The 22,409-nt window shown below is 39.7% G+C and overlaps 1 protein-coding gene across 3 annotated transcripts in view; it reads right to left on the bottom strand.

The window, feature by feature from the left end:
- Positions 1–22,409, bottom strand: part of SCMH1 (Scm polycomb group protein homolog 1) — a 70,667-nt gene that overhangs the window by 5,155 nt on the left and 43,103 nt on the right. For all 3 annotated transcript variants that reach the window (XM_053707098.1, XM_053707099.1, XM_053707097.1), the window contains 7 exons: positions 13,493–13,727; positions 13,135–13,223; positions 3,498–3,741; positions 1,488–1,711; positions 979–1,105; positions 631–831; positions 53–235 (listed from right to left, as the gene is read on the bottom strand). In XM_053707098.1, coding sequence (XP_053563073.1) covers positions 53–235; positions 631–831; positions 979–1,105; positions 1,488–1,711; positions 3,498–3,741; positions 13,135–13,223; positions 13,493–13,727 — 1,303 coding nt within the window. The remainder of the gene's footprint in view (positions 1–52; positions 236–630; positions 832–978; positions 1,106–1,487; positions 1,712–3,497; positions 3,742–13,134; positions 13,224–13,492; positions 13,728–22,409) is intronic.

The raw sequence follows: 22,409 nt of genomic DNA, 5'->3' as shown, positions 1-22,409 counted from the left end.
AAGGATTTTTGTCCCTGTGGTTTTCTGCTAAATATGTTAGACAGGATCTTACCTGCTAGATACCGGTCATTCTCATACGAATGAGACTGCTGTGAGGAATTCTGTGTAATTGGCTGGTTTCCAAACAGGTTATCACTGTTCAGATTCCGACAAAGTTTCTCCAGAAATCGAAGGACATAACCAATGCTGTTCACTGCCGGCAAGTTCAGGGTGTGTTGTTCCCGCTCAAAAACCGCTATAGAAAAACAGCTACTTTAAATATTTCTTGCAGCGAAAAAGCTGGCATCATATCACTAGTAGCATTATATTAAATGATATAAGGTTTTGTTAATTTATATATATAGAGAAATACAAGAAGTTTAGGAAGTGGTTGAAGAAAAAGGAAGACTTATAGGGAAAGTTTATATTTCGAAAATATATAGTGCAAGACTCTATATAAGCTGTATATAGAGGTTATAGGGGAGATAGGATAAATTGAGAAGTTATATGGAGATAGGAGAAGCTGTATAGGTGATACAGTAGATATGGAGAGACAGAAGATATTAATAGAACAGGATTTATGTTCATATAGAGTAATTTGAACTGGAACATAAGGAGAGTTGCTTTTTTTAGTATGGTTTATTCTCTCACCGGATATAATTTCCCCTCCATGTCCTTGCTTAAGGAAGTTGAACACAGTTTTCTGGTGGTATGCACAATCTATACAAGCCTGAACAGCCTGCTGTAAAACCACAGAGGCTTTTGCTGGACCAAAGTGATCTGGGAGGTGCTGAACTTTCTTCCGGTCCAAGTGTGGTCCTGAATCCCCATTTTTGTTTAGGTAAATGCAAACTGCACAAGGCAAAGTTATACAAATTCTACATTAGGTGGACTTCATCCCATTACCACAAAGTACATTCATTTTGTTAGTTGCTTTAACTTTGGACTAGATATTTTGCACAAATTCAATATGAGGTCAATAAGTTTCTGAATGGGTACCTGTGGGTGCCTGCATGGCAGCACATGGAATGGTGGCAGCATCTTGTGGTACAGTGCTGGTGTCTGGTTCTGGGGTACTGTTAGTGGGTGACGTTGGAACTGGATTTAGCAACAATCGAGGCTTCCTCTGCAAAGAGGAAGACAAGGAAAATTTTGGTTGAAAAAAAAAGTATCCTAACAAAAACAAAAGAAGAACAATGACAAATATTAATTCCCTACTAAAATATGTGACTAGCTTCTCAATACTCTAAACATCAGGTTTTACATAAAATGGGTAAATTCTTGCGCTAATGCATTCATTTCTGTTTGAAGGCTGGTACTAAAAGCCACAATTTAGACAATGGCTTACCAGTAATCACTTTAAGGATACCTCTCTAGGTCCGCTAGGAGATCTACACAAATTTTGATTTTTATCAACGTAAGGTAATTTCTTACAATTTTACTAGACCTGTTTACACTACAGGATAATAATTTGATTAATTTGAATTTACTTAGGAACAGCATCTCACCTTGCTTCCAGGTTTAGGGCCTCTTTTTTTGGGAAAACGGAAGGGCTCGCAAAGTTTGGGGGGAGCACTGGAAAGTTGTTGGAGAAGAGCCTTGGGTAACTGACCCTTCTTCCTGCCTGGCTTTCGACGCCTGCGTCCAGGCATTGCAGGCAATAGATTCTTGGGTCCCCGCATTATGGAGGAGGCTAAACCTGCTGCTAGCACTGGATTCTTTGGAATGGCCACTATGGAGAATGAGAGAAGGATGCAAATGTTCTGTCAGGTGATTTTTTAAAGAAGTCAAACTATAAATCTATATAGGCACAGGACCGCCATCAAGGGGTGAAAGGGGTGACTCCTGTCAGGGGCCCCATGAGGCAAGCACCTTTCAAAAGTACTTTTCTTCATCTACCCATTCTGACAGATCGTTAATGTACAATTTTGAATTCACAGAAGTATTTTTGTTTCTACATTTACAAATATGATTCTTTAAAAAGTGATCTCTTAATTTCTGTTGATTTAGGGGATGGCAATGTGCAGAAATTTTACCTCCTGTGAGTGTTTCTGTGAGTGTCTGCGTTTATGTCTCTGTGCTTTTGTTAATGTCTCTATGAGTGTGTATCTTTTTTTTCTGCGGGTCTCTCTGTGAGGGTGTGTGCATATGTCTGTGTATTTTCTGTGGATGCCTTTGTGAGGGTAGGTGTGTATGTCTGTGTGTTTTCTGTGGATGTCTCTGTGAGGGTGTATGGGTGTGTGTCTTTGTGCATTTTCTGTGGGTGTCTCTGTGAGGGTGTGTGTGTGTGTGTGTGTGTGTGTCTTCGTGTATTTTCTGTGGATGTCTCTGTGAGGGTGTGTGTGTGTGTGTATTTCTCTGTGCATTTTCTGTGGGTGTCTGTGAGGGTGTGTGTATGTATGTCTGTGTATTTTCTGTGGATGCCTCTGTGAGGGTGGGTGTCTATGTCTGTGTATTTTCTGTGTATGTCCTGTGAGGGTGTGTGTGTGTGTATATGCATGTCTGTTTTCTGTGGATATCTCTGTGAGGGTATGTGCATATGTCTTTGTGCATTTTCTGTGGGTGTCTCCGTTATGGTGTGTGCATATATCTGTGTATTTTCTGTGGGTGTCTATGTAAGGGTGTGTGCATATGTCTATTTTTTGTGGGTGTCTCTGTGAGGGTGTGTGCGTATGTCTTTGTGCATTTTCTACGGGTGTCTCTGTGAGGGTGTGTGTGTGTGTGTGTGTGTTTTTTCTGGATGTCTCAGTGAGGGTATGTGTTTATGTATGTCTTTGTGTGTTTTCTGTGGGTCTCTGTGAATGTGTATGTTTCTGTTTGTGCAAGTTTGTGTTTGAGTTTGTGTGCGTGTCCATTGCCTGTTGCTTTTAGGGCATTTTGACCTTACTACCGATCATTCACATAATTCTACAGACTTTGAGACTAATGAGACCTTTACGGAAGTCACCAATCCAGCACTTAACCTTTAAATTATTGTTTAGGCAGTTCAGGGCCCTTCCTTTCAGTCACTGCATGCTGTTGTCATCATAAAGTCGGCATCTTCCTTGACAAAAAGATAATCAGAACTCCATATTTTCTCTTGTAAATGTCCTTTTTTGACAAAACTGTAGTCTACCTCATTACTTGTCAGGTGTAACCAAGTGCTGAGTGTCTGTGTCTGAGTGTGTTTCTTTGCGTGTATGCTAGAGTATCTATATGTGAATCCTTATGTGTGTGTGTTTCAGTGTATGAGTGTGTCTGTGTGTTACTATCTTTACAACATTTCCAAGTTTGACTACACTTAAGAATTAAGTGCATATACGATTTAGTCACTTGGTCAAAAATTGCACATGTCAAAGGGGGGCTGATCAATCATTAAGTAAGGGGCCCCAAATTTGTTTAGTCGCGGCCCTGTATAGGGATGTTATGTATGTCTAACTGTATCACCTAACAACAACAGTAGAAAAATCTCTATTGTCAGTCCAGGGGCAACCCCCCCCCCCCCAAAGTTGATGGACATAATGTTACATGTAAAGTACCTTTAGTCCCTGGGGGTTGCAGGTTGTCACCAGTTAGAGAGCACCATCCAACAGGAAATATGTCACGTGAGTCATAACGACACCAGTAATCAAAGGCTCCTCTCCATCCATCAAACGTCACAAGAATCTCACTTCCCCGCACCTCCCCGATAGTTGCAGGACAAATAAAATGGGGATTTTTTCTGTCAACGGCTTCCAGCTTCATCCCAATCTCAAAATGGTTCTGTGGTGGTGAGGGAGGCTCCTGGAAAAGGCAGGACGGATCATTAACAGATCCTATCATAAACCACACAAGCTCACATGGCACACCATATGGATCTACCATAATCTCAGAAAAGATTCCTCACTGAAAGGATAGCAATTAGGGATGTCGGCGGCACTTGCGACATTCGGCTCTTTTCAGAGTCGGTTTTCTTGTTGTGACAGTGCAACAAAAAATCTTAGTGTGTTGCACCTTAACAAGAAGAAATATGGCTCTGAAAAGAGCTGAATGCTGTGAGTGTCCACCTTCTACCGCACAATATGTATTGCCTTATAGGCAAACAGCAGTATCTCAATACTTAACTATTCAAAAATATTCAGTAAGGACTTTAATGATGTAGATTTTCAAACTGTTTATGTTTATAGGAGGATCTCTCATATGCATTTGTAATAAGGTGGTTAATTTACTAGCAGGGAATAACGTCTACCTCTGTTAAAGAGGGAATTCTTACTTATAAATGGAAGACACTGTCAAATTAACGTGGGAAGGATCAGTCATTTGGATCTATTCCAAAAAATTTTTGTAAAGGTCTTTGTGGGTGCTCTAATAAAAGACCATTAAACAAAAATACAAATCATAAGAATGTTCATTATCTATTATAATTAGGTATCTGATTGTCAAAAAATGGTAACATTACATGAAATAATATACAATTATTAATTGCACTTGTCACACATTGCTATTAATGGTTAAAGAGACAGTAAACACCTTCAGATTGTAATGTTTAATTATGCATAATGCAACAGCTTTGCAATATACTTTATTTATTTCCCCCTTTCTCTGTAATTTAAAGACCTAAAACCCTTTTTTTCTTCATGATTCAGATAGAGCATGACATTTTTAACAACTTTCCTATTTACTTCTGTTATCAAAATTGCTTTGTTTTCTTGGTATCTTTTATTGAAGAGTAAAACTAGGTAGGCTCATAAGAGCTCAGGAGTGTGCACGTATCTTTAGTACTCTATGGCAGCAGTATTTTGCAACATTGTATAACAAATATATATTATTTAAAAAAGGAAGAAAAATTAGGGCATATAATAATCCCCTAAAAAGAAGGGAAAAGCAGCACACGAAGTAGGTTCTATATCAGTTCTAATTAACAAATAAATCAAAATGGTATTCACCCATTTATGCCTTGCAGCACTGCATAAAGTAAAATCATATTAAACAAATTATATATATATATATATATATATATATATATATATATATACATACATACATATATATATATATATACATACATACATACATATATATATATATATATACATACATACATACATATATATATATATACATACATACATACACAGTTGTGCTCATAAGTTTACATACCCTGGCAGAATTTATGATTTCTTGGCCATTTTTCAGAGAATATGAATGATAACACAAAAACTTTTCTTTCACTCATGATTAGTGTTTGGCTGAAGCCATTTATTATCAATCAACTGTGTTAACTCTTTTTAAAATCATAATGACAACAGAAACTACCCAAATGACCCTGATCAAAAGTTTACATACCCTGGTAATTTTGGCCTCATAACATGCACACAAGTTGACACAAAGGGGTTTGAATGGCTATTAAAGGTAACCATCCTCACCTGTGATCTGTTTGCTTGTAATTAGTGTGTGTGTATAAAAGGTCAACGAGTTTCTAGACTCCTGACAGACCCTTGCATCTTTCATCCAGTGCTGCACTGAAGTTTCTGGATTCTGAGTCATGGGGAAAGCAAAAGAATTGTCAAAGGATCTGCGGGAAAAAGTAGTTGAACTGTATAAAACAGGAAAGGGATATAAAAAAGATATCCAAGGAATTGAGAATGCAAATCAGCAGTGTTCAAACTCTAATCAAGAAGTGGAAAATGAGGGGTTCTGTTTGATAACATACTCATACTGCATTCATCTTGCCATCAATTCTGACCAAATTTCCTGTGCCTTTGTAACTCACGCATCCCCAAAACATCAGCGATCCACCTCCGTGTTGCATAGTAGGAATGGTGTACCTTTCATCATAGGCCTTGTTGACTCCTCTCCAAATGTAGCGTTTATGGTTGTGACCAAAAAGCTAAATTTTGGTCTCATCACTCCAAATGACTTTGTGCCAGAAGGTTTGAGGCTTATCTCTGTGCTGTTTGGCGTATTGTAAGCGGGATACTTTGTGGCATTTGCGTAGTAATGGCTTTCTTCTGGCGACTCGACCATGCAGCCCATCTTTCTTCAAGTGCCTCCTTATTGTGCATCTTGAAACAGCCCCACCACATGTTTTCAGAGAGTCCTATATTTTACCTGAAGTTATTTGTAGGTTTGTCTTTGCATCCTGAACAATTTTCCTGGCAGTTGTGGCTGAAATTTTAGTTGGTCTACCTGACCGTGGTTTGGTTTCAACAGAACCCCTCATTTTCCACTTCTTGATTAAAGTTTTAACTTTGCCGATTTGCATTCTCAATTCCTTGGATATCTTTTTATATCCATTTCCTGTTTTATACAGTTCAACTACCTTTTCCCGCAGATCCTTTGACAATTCTTTTCCTTTCCCCATGACTCAGAATCCAGAAACTTCAGTGCAGCACTGGATGAAAGATGCAAGGTTCTGTCTGGAGTCCAGAAGCTGACCTTTTATACACACACTAATTACAAGCAAACAGATCACAGGTGAGGATGGTTACCTTTAATAGCCATTCAAACCCCTTTGTGTCAACTTGTGTGCATGTTATGAGGCCAAAATCACCAGGGTATGTAAACTTTTGATCAGGGTCATTTGGGTAGTTTTTGTTGTCATTATGATTTAAAAAGAGTAAACACAGTTGATTGATAATAAATGGCTTCAGCCAAACACTAACCATGAGTGAAAGAGAAATTTGTATGTTATTCATATTCTCTGAAAAATGGCCAATAAATCATAAATTCTGCCAGGGTATGTAAACTTATGAGCACAACTGTATATATATATATAAAACAGTAAGACACGGTACTGTTAAATGACCTGTATCTACACTGATACTAAAGAACCATATAAACCATATACTTGATTAAATAGTAATCAACCAGCTTAAATCATGGATATATATGTACACATATACATAGTGTGTGAAATATATAAATAAATAAATAAATGAGTAGAAAGAAAATTGGACCGCAGTATCAACTGCACTCTAGGTCCCACAGCATGTTTTCTTACAATAGTTACTCCCAATGATAAGTGCAAGATTATAAACTATTGTACTTTACTTATGACCTAGTGTGCAGTCTGATCTGCGGTCATTCTTGGGAACGAGACTGTCTGTAAGAAAACACGCTGTGGGACCTAGAGTGCAGTTGATACTGGGGTCCAATTTTCTTTCTGCTATTATTATATATTATATTTCTTCCTTTTTTTAAAAATAATACAAATTTCTTAATATAAGGGAAGCACTGATAGGTAATAAATAGCGGTGTTTACTACTCTCTCTATTTTCTATATGTACAACAAAGCTACAAATAATGTTGCAAAACACTGCAGCCATAAAGTAGTAAAAGACACATGCACACTCCTGATCTCTTATGAGCCTACCTAGTTTTTCATTTTCAATAAAAGATACCAAGAAAACAAAGCAAATTTGATAACAGAAGTAAAAATCTCCATTAAAGTTTCATTTTGACTTTACTGTTCCTTTAACCCCTTAATGACCACAGCCCTTTTCCATTTTCTGTCCGTTTAGGACCAAGGTTATTTTTACATTTCTGCGGTGTTTGTGTTTAGCTGTAATTTTCCTCTTACTCATATACTCTACCCACACATATTATATACTGTTTTTCTTGCCATTAAATGGACTTTCTAAAGATAACATTTTTTCCATCATATCTTATAATATACTATTAAAAATTTTATAAAATATGAGGGAAAAATGGAAAAAAACACACTTTTTCTAACTTTGACACCCAAAATCTGTTACACATCTACAACCATCAAAAAACACCCATGATAAATAGTTTCTAAATTTTGTCCTGAGTTTAGAAATACCCAATGTTTACATTTTCTTTGCTTTTTTTGCAAGTTATAGGGCAATAAATACAAGTAGCACTTTGCTATTTCCAAACCACTTTTTTCAAAATTAGCGCTAGTTACATTGGAACACTGATATCTTTCAGGAATCCCTGAATATCCCTTGACATGTATATATATATATTTTTTAGAAGACATCCAAAAGTATTGATCTAGGCCCATTTTGGTATATTTCATGGCACCATTTCACCGCCAAATGCGATCAAATAAAAAAAATCGTTCACATTTTCACAAATTTTTTCACAAACTTTAGGTTTCTCACTGAAATTATTTACAAACAGCTTGTGCAATTATGGCATAAATGGTTGTAAATGCTTCTCTGGGATCCTCTTTGTTCAGAAATAGAAGACATATATGGCTTTGGCATTGCTTTTTGGCAATTATAAGGCCGCTAAATGCCACTGCGCACCACACGTGTATTATGCCCAGCAGTGAAGGGGTTAATTAGGGAGCATGTAGGGAGCTTCTATGATAAATTTTAGCTTTAGTGTAGTAGACAACCCCAAGTATTGATCTAGGCCCATCTTGGTATATTTCATGCCACCATTTCACCGCCAAATGCGATCAAATTAAAAAAAACTTTACATTTTTCACAATTTTAGGTTTCTCACTGAAATTATTTACAAACAGCTTGTGCAATTATGGCACAAATGGTTGTAAATATTTCTCTGGGATCCCCTTTTTTCAGAAATAGCAGACATATATGGCTTTGGTGTTGCTTTTTGGTAATTATAAGGCTGCTAAATGCCGCTGCGCACCACACGTGTATTATGCCCAGCAGTGAAGGGGTTAATTAGGGAGCTTGTAGGGTTAATTTTAGCTTTAGTGTAGTGTAGTAGACAACCCAAAGTATTGATCTAGGCCCATTTTGGTATATTTCATGCCACCATTTCACCGTCAAATGCGATCAAATAAAAAAAATTGTTCACTTTTTCACTAACTTTTTCACAAACTTTAGGTTTCTTACTGAAATTATTTACAAACAGCTTGTGCAATTATAGCACAAATGGTTGTAAATGCTTCTCTGGGATCCCCTTTGTTTAGAAATAGCAGACATATATGGCTTTGGCGTTGCTTTTTGGTAATTAGAAGGCCGCTAAATGCCGCTGCGCATCACATGTGTATTAAGGCTAGCAGTGAAGGGGTTAATTAGGTAGCTTGTAGGGAGCTTGAAGAGTTAATTTTAGCTTTAGTGTAGAGCTCAGCCTCCCACCTGACACATCACACCCCTGAACCCTCCCAAACAGCTCTCTTCCATCCCCCACCCCACAATTGTCCCCGCCATCTTAAGTACTGGCAGAAAGTCTGCCAGTACTAAAATAAAAGCTATCTTTTTTTTTTTCTTTTTGTTTTTTTAGCATATTTACATTTGCCGCTGTGTAGAATCCCCCCTTAGCCCCCAACCTCCCTGATCCCCCCCAAACATCTCTCTAACCCCCCCTCCCGCTGACTGCCAGTACCCAGTTTGAAATCAAAAACGTTTTTGTTTATTTTTTATTAAAAAAAAACATTTTTTTCTGTAGTGTAGCTGCCCCCCCACAACCCCCAACCCTATCCCAGATTACTAATTTTATTTATTTTGACCCTCTCTCCCACTGAGTCTCTCCCACTGAGTCCTTATACTTGTTCCATAGTGTAGGGTTCCCACCCGTGCACGCGCACGCATTCTGGCACGCACCCCACACGCGATCCCGCCCCCCTCCTCCACTAATCGCCGCCCACCCGCCTCCCTGGATAAGCTCCCACCCACCAACGAACACAGCGATCAATGGCCGATGCAGAGAGGGCCACAGAGTGGCTCTCTCTGCATCGGACTGCTCAAAACTGTTAATGCAGGATGCCTCAATATCGAGGAATCACTGCAATAACATGAAAGCGGCTGGAAGCGATCAGGATCGCTTCCAGGGCTTTCAAAGACCAACGACGTACGGTGTACGTCCTTGGTTGTTAACTGCATTTTTTTGCAGGACGTACCCCATACGTCGTTGGTCGTTAAGGGGTTAAAAGGGATACTAAACCCAATTTTTTTTCTTTCATGATTCAGATAGAGCAAACAATTTTAAGCAACTTTCTAATTTACTCCAATCTTTAAATATTTAAAAAGCAGGAATGTAAAGCTTAGAAGATGGCCAATTTCTGGTTAAAAACCTGAGTTACGCTTGCTTATTGGTGGCTAAATGTATCCACAAATAAGCTAGCGCTATCCAGGGTTCTGAACCTAAAATGGGCTGGCTGCTAAGCTTTACATTCCTGTTTTTAAAATAAAGATAGCAAGAGAACAAAGAAAAATTGATAATAGGAGTAAAATTAGAAAGTTGCTTAAGATTACATGAAATAAAACATTTGACTTTAGTATCCCTTTAAGTATGTGGGTTTTCTAGTTTTAAGGACTGAAAGTGCATATTACAGGCTTCACAAATGTACCCATGTCAAATATCTGTCCCTAATAGGCTTTATGAGAGATGCAAAGCATGTTTTGTTAACAAAATTTACTGTGTCTACTACAGAAGTATTGATTGGCTACTCCGAATAAGGCAAGTGGTAGGTGCAGTTTGGCTAAAAACAACTGAAGTAATTAAAGGGCTAACTAAAAGATGTTTACTGTCCCTTTAAAGGGACACTGAACCCATTTTTTTTATTTTGTTATTCAGATAGAGCATGCCATTTTTTATTTTTTTTTTAAATCTTTATTTTCATATCAGCAACCATATTACAACTTCAAAGTTTAATCAGGAGATACACATCAAAACATAAATCAGAATATGTTGAGAAACCTTTTTCCCCCCTCCAAACAACTAAAAAATGTGTCCCTATGGATCAGGTTACTGATTTCTTTCCTTTTTTCTAATGTGGTATCCGCCTGAGGCTATCCATTATTTTGGAGAGCCTGAGGACGGTGAAAAGAGAAAAAAAAGAAAAAAATAAAGAGAAAAAAAAAAAAAACAAGAGAAAAAATGGAGAAAAAGCAAATCTGAGAAAAAAAAAAAAAAAAAAAGTGTAATAATAATTTATATAAAGGAGAAAAAACAAGTACTCCCCCTTCGGGTGTGGGGGGTAATCTCTCTCCCTCTCCCGTCCTCCCCCCCTACCACATCCCCAACTGTATAAGTTCAGAGTTTCTGAAGGGGAAGATTAAGTTCTCTTTTTCATTTATTGGGAAGCTTTTAATAAACAATGACCATTTCTTAAAGAATATTTTTATGTCCTTCTCATTGTTAATACTGACGTCTCTTTGTTCAAGAATGCATTGCTTCTTAAGGCAACTTTTTACTTCCATAACCGCTGGAGTTTTTTGACTTTTCCAGTTTTTAAAGTTTTTTGTTTGTATAATTAGTTTTTCCTGGGGATGTTGTCTTTCTCCCTGACTTAAAACAGAACACTATTTGCACAAAAGTGAGACCCAGAGGGGATAGTCCTAGCGTATTATTGAGCCAATATTGGATTTTTAGCCATAATTGGCTGATTTTCGGACAGCTCCATATCATATGTTTGATATGCTGCTATATATGAGCATTTTGGACATTTGTTAAAGTTCGAATTAAATAGTTTATAGCCCTTTTCAGGGGTATAGTATGCTTTGTGTAGTATTTTGATATGCGCCTCTCTCCACGTTGCCGAGAGTGTGGCCTGGTAGACTTTATTTATAGATTTTTGAATACACTGTGGGTCTATATTACTAGGTAAACTTATTCTGTTCCACTCAGAGGCTATCTGCTCCAGTATAGGTGTTCCCTTTGCTTCAATTAAAGATAGATAACAATAGGAGATTGCGGTATATCCAGCTCTGGTGAGTGTTAGCCAGTTCTCCATTTTACCCCAGCTCCAGTCCCAGCCTATCTCTCTTATCAAGCCTGTAATATAGTGTCTTATTTGTAAGTATGCGAAGAATTGATTATTCGCCAATTTAAATTCGTTTTTTATTTCATCAAATGATTTTATACATTTTTCGCCTATGTTAAGAAATTGTTGCACTGTTTTTAGATCTAGTTCTTCCCATTTAGAAAAGACTGTCGAATTCAAACCTGGGTGGAATTCAGGATTCCCTTTTATTGGGAGATACTGTGAGGCTTTGCTGTTGACTTTTAAAGGATTGGCAATCTTCCACCAAGCTTTGATGGGGTTAATGATTGTCTTATATTTCTTGATTACATTAGGTAACATCCTTGGTGAGCAATGGGTCAAACCTATTGGGTGGAAGGGAATACAGATGCTTTCGTCCAACAGGATGTTAGTTACATAGTTTTTGGTACATAGCCAGTCTGTTATCGTTCGCGCCAGAAAAGCTAGATTATAGAATCTTATATCTGGGAGAGCTAGTCCTCCATATTCTTTTCCCACTGAAAGCTTGGGGATTGATATCCTAGACCTCTTTCCTTGCCAAAGGAAGTTTCTAACTGCCGAGTTTAATGATCGAATATCTTTTTCATAGATAAATAAGGGGATATTTTGTAATACATATAAGAGTTTTGGGAGAAGAGCCATCTTGTAGAGTGCAATTCTCCCAGATAGAGAAATTGGTAAATTAGTCCAAGTTTTTAATTTCTCGTATATAATTAACAGAGTTGCTGAGATGTTAAGTTTATATAGATCCCTCGGGTTAACTGGAATATTAATGCCTAGATATTTAAATGACGTTGTTACTTCCTTAAAAGGGCAATTACTTACTGAGTCTGTCAGAGCATGCCATTTTAAGCAACTTTCTAATTTACTCCTATTGTCAATTTTTCTTTGTTCTCTTGCTATCTTTATTTGAAAAAGAAGGCATCAAAGCTTTTTTTTGGTTCAGACTCTGGACAGAACTTTTTTATTGGTGGATGAATTTGTCCACCAATCAGCAAGGACAACCCAGGGGGCCGGCATCTAAACTTACATTTTTCCATTTCAAATAAAGATACCAAGAGAATGAAGAAAAATTGATAATAGGAGTAAATTAGAAAGCTGCTTAAAATGTCATGCTCTATCTGAATCACGAAAGAAAAAAATGTGGGTTCAGTGTCCCTTTAAGGGAAAAAGCCTGTGTTCAATCCTATTAGGGCAGTCATCACTAAGACTGAACTACGGTAATTAATCGGCATGTTTCCATTTTGCATTGACTGTGTATATTTTGTTTCTGTGACAGGGTATGAAAAAAACCCTGCATAACCTTGCAAAAAAAGAAAACAACTAAATTATGTGTGTTATATATAAGGTTTCTGCATGGCAAAAGCTAATGAATAAGAACAGGTCCATTGATGGAAGTTTAGAGGTCAGATATGTCCTACATGGTCTACAAAGAGCAGTCACACACTTACAGGTAAGGACACAGTTAGAATCTTGGGATGGAAATTTACCTTATGAAATGTTTTGGCAGGTGCCATCTCTGCTCCATTTAGTGTCTTCAAAAGGAACATTGGCCAGGATGATGCATTGAGTCTAAAACCTGTAGGCAGAACAGCATGGTAGGTAATTTATGCAAAACAACAAACATGCTACTCCATAAACTGCATTATATACTTATATATACTGATTACGAAATAAATGCTGATTGAGTATAAATAAACTAATCTACCTGCTGCTCTTTTAAGCAACACTTGGACATTACTTGGACCACATGGTTCAGAATTCTAAGTGCTAACTAGAAAACTAAGGTTATTTATAAAGATACAATTTAGATATGGTTATAGGGACATAATTACACATCAGTCTCACCCAGAGGAGGCTGTAACATGCCACCACTCTTCTCACAAGTCCCAATGGGCTGGATCTCAGAGGAGTCCACCAGCCTCCAAAAGTCATTCTTGTTGTCACTCCCATCCAGCCGCAGTCTGAGACGAGCTCCTGTGAGACCCACCACAGAGGCAATACAGGTGGAGGTTGTGTTCCTGGGGTCCTGTGCCTCTAACTTCATCCCTATCTTGTAATCATTGGATGGGGGAGAGCATGACTGGAAAGGCGAGAAAGAAGCAGGCCTAGACTTATTAAAGATCTCTGGGTATACAAGACTTAACAAGAGTTTAGAGACTTGAGCTACCTGTCATGGGATTCAACAAAGTTTTCTTTTAATTTTTTAAGAAAAGTCAAAAGATCTGTACCACCCTAAGAGGTCTTTCCTAAATTTATGTACAAGAAAAAAAATCACTGCAATATAATACCCAACATAAATATACCATGTAAGCTTTGTGTATTGGGGAGTATTTGGGATTAAAGTTTTATTTTATATTAACAGATTTGTAAACATTTTTTGCAGGGTCGGTAAAGCAGATTAGACAAGGGTGTTACTTGAGCTTGTTTAAAAAGTTTCCTCACAGCTCACTCCATATCAATTTAACCCTCTAAATCTTCACTTTGAGATGTTGCTGCAAAATGCAAGAGAAACTTACTAAACAAAGAAAACAATGTACAAAAATAGAAGTAAATGATAGTCAAACTGTACAATGTTTCATTTTTTTATTGGTATCCACTTAAAATGGATCATTGTATTGCATATGCAAATACAAATATATTAGGTGATATTTTTCAGAGAACATCTATATTTTAAAACTGGATTCCCTCAAACTGCTACTTTTGGTGGTTTTAAAATTAAAGTGAGCAAATGCAGTATACTTACTAAAAAAGGTTCTTAATAATATTGCTCAACAGGAATTAGAATTACATTTGTAAACTCCATATATTATTTAAAATCTTTATGCCCCCTGTTCTAAACCCCTTCCCCTGGCCACCTCCATGTAAAACAATTTTAACAGGTGGGTGGTGCAGCCGATTGGAAAATCACCACCTGCCCCATTTATGTGTTTTGATGCGCCCTCTGGCATGGATATTTTACAAACGGATCGCATGCACAGTCAGCACTTCAATACACATATATGGTGCACTTGCTATTAGCTGCACCACCCACCAGTCAAAAAAATAAAAAATAAATGCTTACCTGATAAATTTCTTTCTTTCCGGATATGGTGAGTCCACGGTGTCCTCAATTACTGTTGGGAATATCACTCCTGGCCAGAGGAGGCAAAGCGCACCAAATCCAAGCTGGAACCCCCAGTCATTCGACCAAAGGTAATGGAGAAAAAAAGGAGTAACACAAGGTGTAGAGGTGCCTGAGGTTTAGTAAAAAAAAAAACTGTCTTAAAACAAAGAGCGGGCCGTGGACTCACCATATCCTGAAAAAAATAAATTTATCAGGTAAGCATAAATTTTGTTTTCTTTCCTAAGATATGGTGAGTCCACGGCGTCCTCAATTACTATTGGGAATCAATACCCAAGCTAGAGGACACGGGGGACAAGGAAGGGACAAGACAGGTAGACCTACATAGAAGGCACCACCGCTTGAAGAACCAGAGAAGACCAAGTTGCAGCCTTGCAAATCTGTTCCACAGAAGCTTCATTTTCGAAAACCCAAGAAGAGGAAACAACCCTAGTGGAATGAGCTGTAATTCTCACAGGAGGCCGCTGTCCAGCAGTCTCATAGGCCAAAACAAAATACACTTCTCAACCAGAGAGAAAGAGAAGTAGCAGTAGCTTTCTGAACTTTACGTTTCCCAGAGAAACAAACAAGGCAGTAGACTGGCGAAAATCTAAATTGTGCAATAAACGTTCCTTCTGAGAAGAAGGATTTGGACATAGAGAAGGAACAACAATTTCCTAATTAGTATTTCTATTCAAAATAGTACAAAGAACCGCCTTATCGGCATGAAAGATAAGGCTAATCACACTGCAAAGCTGAGAGTTCTGAAACTCTTTGAGCAGAAGAGATAGCCATAAGAAACAGAACCTTCCAAGATAACAACTTCATATCTATGGAATGTATTGGCTCAAACGGAGAAAAAAAAAACTAGAAAAATAAACTTAACCTAATGTGTGAAGTATCAGCATGACACTATACATCAGCCACAGCAGCATATGTAACTTTTTTTGCTAGGAACAAGTTCCCTCTCACCCTGCACTAGATGATGCTGCATGGGGAGGGGCGTGTGTGCACTCACTTATTCTTCCCACTGACACCTTTCTACAAAGCACTGTTCCCCTAACAAACGTCAGTTAGTTGATCTTAGGACCACAGCAGATAGAGCCGGGCTAAGGGGGCCAGCAGACTGGATGCTGTCTGTCCAAGGCTGCATGGATGCAGTATGAGACGAGTCACACAGCCTCAAGACTGAAGAGAGCAGAACAGATGCTCAAATCCTCACGTGCCTGCCGCTCCAGCTTTCTGCTGCATGCGCCTACAGTCAGCCCTACCCAGAAACATTCCCCAACACTAGAGCAGTTACCTGGTAACAGTGGTAACCCCAGCAGGACCTTTTCTGATGCAGTGGGATTGGCTGGATGCTGAGTTAGGGCTTAGCATTCAGTACTCAACAGTGCACATCTAAAACAGCACATGGCACTAGCTTGGCATGTCACATGACACCAGCACAGTCTGTCACAGTTTCTCACAAATAAATGTAAGCAGAGGATGTTTGACTGTGACAGTATTAGGACTGACTGTGTGTGCCCCCCATGTCACATTACATCATCAGTCTGGCATGAACCAAAAAAAAAATATTTTTTTTAGGACTCTTGGGCCCCTCAACAGACTGGACCCTGGGCAGCTGCCCCTTTTGCCCTGTGTTAAAGATGGCCCTGCTGGCACCCCCCATTTGAGGATTAAGCTGGAGAACACCTCCCACTACCCGGGATGAAAAGTTTGACTGCTCAGGAATGTGGATGGCAGATAGACATCAATTGTGAGCTTCTGCCCACTGAATAATCAGAGTCACCTCCCTCATGGCTAAGGAACTCCGAGTTTCTCCCTGGTGATTGATGTAAGCTACTGAGGTGATGTCCGTCTGAAACCTGATAAATCGGGCTAAGGACAACTGAGGCCAAGCCATCAGAGCATTGTAAATTTCTCTCAACTCCAAGATGTTTATGGGAAAAGCAGACTCCTCCTGAGTACAGAGTCCCTGCACCTTTAACGAGTCCCAGCCAGCTCCCCAGCCTAGAAGGCTGTCATCCGTGGTCACAATCACCCAGGGGGAGTATCCGAAACCATGTTCCTTGTGACAGATGCTCCTGAGAAAGCCACCACGGAAGAGATTCTCTTGTTGACTGATCTAGATCTATCCTCTGAGACAAATCTGAATGGCCTCCATTTCATTGACTGAGCATGCATAACTGTAGAGCTCTCAAATGGAATTGAGCAAAAGAAATGGATGTCCATGGAAGCGATCATCAGACCAATTACCTTCTCAGGAATTTGTGATGATCCCATCCTTCAGGTCTATGGTCATCATGAACTGACCCTCTTGCACTAAAGGAAGAATGGAACGGATAGTCTCCATCTTGAAGGACGGTACTCTGAGAAACTTGTTTAGACACTTTAGGTCTAGAATTGGTCGGAAACTCCCCTCCTTTTTGGGAACCATGAACAGATTGGAATAGAACCCTAGACCCTGTTTCAGTACTGGAACTCTCTCTCCCCGGTAGGAAAGATCCTGCACACATTTCAAGAACGCCTCTCTTTTTATCTGGTCTGCAGATAATCTTGAGAGGTGGAACCTGGCCCTGGGGGGAAAAGGTCTTGAATTCTAATTTGTAACCCTAGGATACTATGTCCATGGCCCAAGGATCTGGGACATCTCGTATCCATGCTTGAGAGAACTGAGAAAGTCTGCCCCCCACTTGATTGATCCAATCCCGGATCGGGGGCAAACTCTTCATGCTGATTTAGAGTCAGCTGCAAGCTTCTTTGACTGCTTTCCCTTGTTCCAAGACTGATTGGGCTTCCAAGAAGGCTTGGACCATTCCTGCTTAGATGAGGAAGGGGAAGACTTACCTCTGAAGTTATGAAAGGAACGAAAATTACTTAGTCAACGCATTTCGGACACATCTAGGCCTTTCTAGATGTGGCTGAAACGTGTTGACTAAGAGCTGGTAAGCATACTTTCAATCTAGCACTAATACCTGTACAATCTACACTATCAATATTTATTTTTTAGGCCATCAGAACAATTACTCAGAGACCAATAGGATCCATTTGCAAAGATTCTCACCACCACTAACTGGGAGATCATCAGGATCCATCACGGGGGTTCTCAACAACTGAAATTAAGAAGGATTCTCACCATCAAGAAAAAAGGTTGTTTTATTTCATCTTTCAAATTTTCAGTATTGACTGCATTTCACTATTGGATTACAATTTACTTTTTCAACTTGTGAACACTTCTCTTCACAACAATTTTTTGTGACATTTTGTGATACACATTTTTTGTGATATTTTGTGACATTTTTTGTGACACTTTCTGCGACATTCACTAGTCATTTTCCCCTTATTTTTCACGTCTTTTGATCTTTTGATCTTTTTTCCATTTGATCAGTTTGACACAATTTTGGAATCATTCACAGGCTCACTCTAAACCAAGTTACAGCTCCCCCAAGTTGTAACCCTCAACTAAGTCACAGCCCACTTAAGCTGTAATTCTACAAGAATCACCAGCTGGCTTTTTTCTTCCTGCTGACTATAAGCCGCTACAGAGCAATCCGCATTCCATCACTCTTACATCACTACATTCCACACAGCCCTGATCTTATTAATTTCAGGGTCTCAAGTAACAGACACATAATTTATTGTGTATCACCAATATAAGGTCCAGTCAATTAGTTGGACAATTTCAATCCAGCTTACCCACATTGTTTTTATGCTTTTTATTGTCTACTGTATATTGTGGATCCACAATTTTTATTCTTGTATAAATTCGACTATATTTTTAATCTTTATTTACGATTGCATAATTTGAATACATTGTTTTATAATTAAACTATTCGATTGTTTATCAAGACTACCGTCACTACCATTTACTTTACTTTATCCACTTCACAACATTTACTTTACATACTTCACAATATTTGATTCTTAGTCACATGGCCCTAATTGAGGCACTCTGAACACACACCTTCACCATTTACCTCTTGCAGGCAAGCTAGATAGCCTTTGTTCAGAGCTATAGGGGAATCTGTCTCTTGGCGCTCGATTTTCAATCCAGAACAGCATCAGAGATAAGGGAATTAGCTAACTTAAGAGCCTTAGTCCTGTCTTGGATCTCATCCAAAGGGGTCTCTACCTGGAGGGAATCAAATAAGGCGTCAAACCAGTACAATGCAGCACTTGTTACAGTGGCAATACACACTGCAGGTTGCCATAAAAGATCTTGATGGACACATATCTTCTTCAAAAACACCTCCAGCTTTTTGTCCATAGGATCTTTAAATGAGCAGCTATCCTCAATAGGAATAGTGGTCCTCTTAGCCAGAGTAGAAATGGCCCCTTCTACCTTAGTGACCATGTGCCATGGTTCCTGTATGTAGTCAGCTATTGGAAACATCCTCTTAAAAATAGAAAACGATACCCTGGGCTTTTCCCATTAATAATAATAATAATAATAATAATAATAATAATAAGTAATAATATTCAGAGCACGGTCTGGAACCGGAAAAACCTCATAAGGAGGAGGGAACCTCAAAGTAACTATTAAGCTTACTAGATTTCTTAGGGTGGACAGTGACAGGAGTATCTGAGTTGTCCAAGGTAGCCAAAAACTCATTTAACAATAAACAAAGGTGTTCAAGCTTAAATCTGAAGGAAACCCCCTCAGCTTCAGAAGAAGGAATTACACTGTCTGAATCTGAAATTTCTCCCTCACAAAGTCCTGACGAATCTTCCTCATCAGACTTAAGAGGAAGGACCATCTGAGAAACATTACTAGAATCAAAAACCTTACTACATAGGAAAAGCAGCCAATGCCACCCAAACCGCAGAAGAAACTTGTGCGGCAATCTCCGCCTTCAAATATACTCCACTAGGAGTTATAGAAGAACCGCAGGGCACTGCATGTGACAATATTGAGGCTTGGGATGTTACAGGAGAAGGCTGTGGAATTACCTGAACAGCATAATCCTGAGAGACATTAGGCTCAACTATAAAAAAAAATTATGCTTACCAGATAATTTCCTTTCCTTCTGTACAGGTAGAGTCCACAGCTGCATTCCTTGTGGGAAATACTGAATCTGGCCACCAGGAGGAGGCAAAGACACCCCAGCCAAAGGCTTAAATACCTACCCCAATTCCCCCAGTCATTCTGCCGAGGGAACAAGGAACCGTAGGAGAAATAGGGTGAAAAAGGTGCCAGAAGAACATATTAAAATTTAGGGCCGCCCATCGGAGAACACAGGCGGGAGCTATGGACTCCCCCTGTACAGAAGGAAAGCAAATTATCTGGTAAGCATAATTTATGTTTTCCTTCTTAATACAGGGAGAGTCCACAGTTGCATTCCTTACTTGTGGGAAATTATACCCAAGCTCAAGAGGACACTGAATGCCAACGGAGGGCAAAAGAGAGGCGGCCCCCATCTGAAGGCACCACAGCCTGCAAATCCCTTTCTCCCGAAGGCTGCTTCAACAGAAGCAAACACTGTAGAAATTAGGAAAAAGAGGCCCAATAGGACGTCACTGTTCCTATAGAATGAGCCAAGATTCTCTGAGGAGGCTTGAGTCCCGCTGTCTCATATCAAGCGGATGACACTACTCAGCTAAAAAGATAAACAGATAAAATATGTCTATCCCCATGCAGCCTGAAGATAGAACACCAAGGTACGACTCCATACTCTGTAGTAAACTTTCCTTCAAGAAGAAAAATAGGACATAAGAAATGGACCACCAGTTCCCGATTGAAGTTGTGATTTGCCACAATCTTAGGAGGAAAACCTAACTAGGTTCATAGAACAACCCTATTATCGAGGAACACCCGATAAGGATGGCCGCCTGGCAAGGCCATAATCTCAGAAACTTCTGCATGCAGAAGCCCTAAGTAGGCAGAAAAGGGTCACTAAGATAAACTTAACGTCAACCTCATGCATAGGTACAAAAAGGAGTCCCATGCAAAACTTAAGAAGATGATCTAAGCTCCAAGGGGGAGCAGCCGATAAACACACCTGCCTAGTCACAGGTGTAACAAAAAAAACCAACAGGGCCAACTTGTCCCAACATGTAACTAGCTAAAGGGCCCTTCTCCAGACCAACCTGGAGGAAGGAAGAGTTCTAGCAAACTAGATTAGTGCACCAGCAGGTGACCTCCACACCATGAGAAAGATGACAACGGACCAGCTTATGCGCTTGAAAGGGCCATAACCTCTCAGAAAAACCCTCACTTGGCTAGGACCAAGCGACATCTCGCAGTCCACCTCAAAGAGAAAAGATTTGACAAGCAAAGGGGCCTTGATTCATCTGATCCCTGTGACAAGCAACCTTTCTGGAGGAGAATAGGCCACCCCCCTAAATCGCGACCCCCAACTTCGCGGCAGCAACGGAGCAATCAGAATCTCCGACGCCTGCTCCTTATAGGTTCGAGCCACCACTAGAGGAAAGAGTGATATGGCCGATTAGGAAGAATTGTATTGAACCTCCAAGGGACCATTAAAGCATCCATTAGCTCCGCATGAGGATTCCTGAACCATGACCCATCTGTGGGTAACTTGGTAAAGAGACGGGACGGCTGAGATTTCCATCCGCGTCCCTTACCAGATACAAATATCCGAAACCCCTTGAATGGATTCCTTATCCCCATTAAAAGGGAAAAACTGTAGAGACCATCCAACCCAGGTGACCATCCCGGAGAGTGGATCGCTGACAGCGAGCAGTAGTTGGGCCTCCGCCCACTACCAAAACCTAGATGCTACCCTCAATAGGGATTTGCTCGTTCTCCGATGGAGATCTAAGCCACCGAGAGTAAGACTGACTAGAGTCTATACAATGGGGTAAACCCAGTAGACTAAACCTTCAGAGCAAAGAGATTGCCTGAAGATACAAAGCTACTCGGGAGAAAACTCCTTAGTCCATGGGCCCCCTCTTGGTACGCCCTCACCCCCCTGACTTGCGACCATAGTCAAAACCACCATGGGTGATTGAGAAAGATGTCCCTCGGGGTGGGGGGGCGTGTCTAGCAGCCATCATGGTTGGCAGAATAAGAACAGTGATTTTAAAATAGCCATTTTTCTACAAACTGCAGATGCATAACTTGATAAATCCAGCTAAGAAAATCTTTCTGTCAGTTTCTGAACTAACACCGATTTTTTGAGGCATATCTCTTCTACACACTCCAGACCGTTAAGCCTTCTTGTGACACATTACTGTAGGCTTTACAGATCCCCCCCCCCCCCCCCGTGCTGAGGGTTATCAGCACAAAATCTCTTAGTGTATTCTACTAAACGGATGCTCTCAGTTAATTTCTGTTGTAATGGAGGCAGAAAGCTACGCAACGATAATGACCCTACTAGCTGACTTTGAAAATAAAATGTTGAGACGCTTCAACCAACTATCACTTCTGGCACGTCTGCAGCACGCAGAGGAGGATGATGTCACCTGTAAGACTAAAAGGTCAGACATGCAAAACTACGGCAAACAATCTGAAGATAACAGCCCTTTCATTAAATCCCAGGCCGTGCAGTAACCAACCAGGGACCTCAACCACATGCGTGCTGGGGAACCGAGTGACATACAGGCTAATCAGCAGCGGGATAGTGGCTATATTCCAATTCCTCTTGCTACTCCTGAGAACAGGACTAAAACAAATACGAACTTGTTCTCAACCAAAGC

The sequence above is a fragment of the Bombina bombina genome, chromosome 3, assembly GCF_027579735.1.
Source record: "Bombina bombina isolate aBomBom1 chromosome 3, aBomBom1.pri, whole genome shotgun sequence".
NCBI lineage: Eukaryota > Metazoa > Chordata > Amphibia > Anura > Bombinatoridae > Bombina > Bombina bombina.
This window is presented reverse-complemented; position numbering and strand designations above follow the sequence as displayed.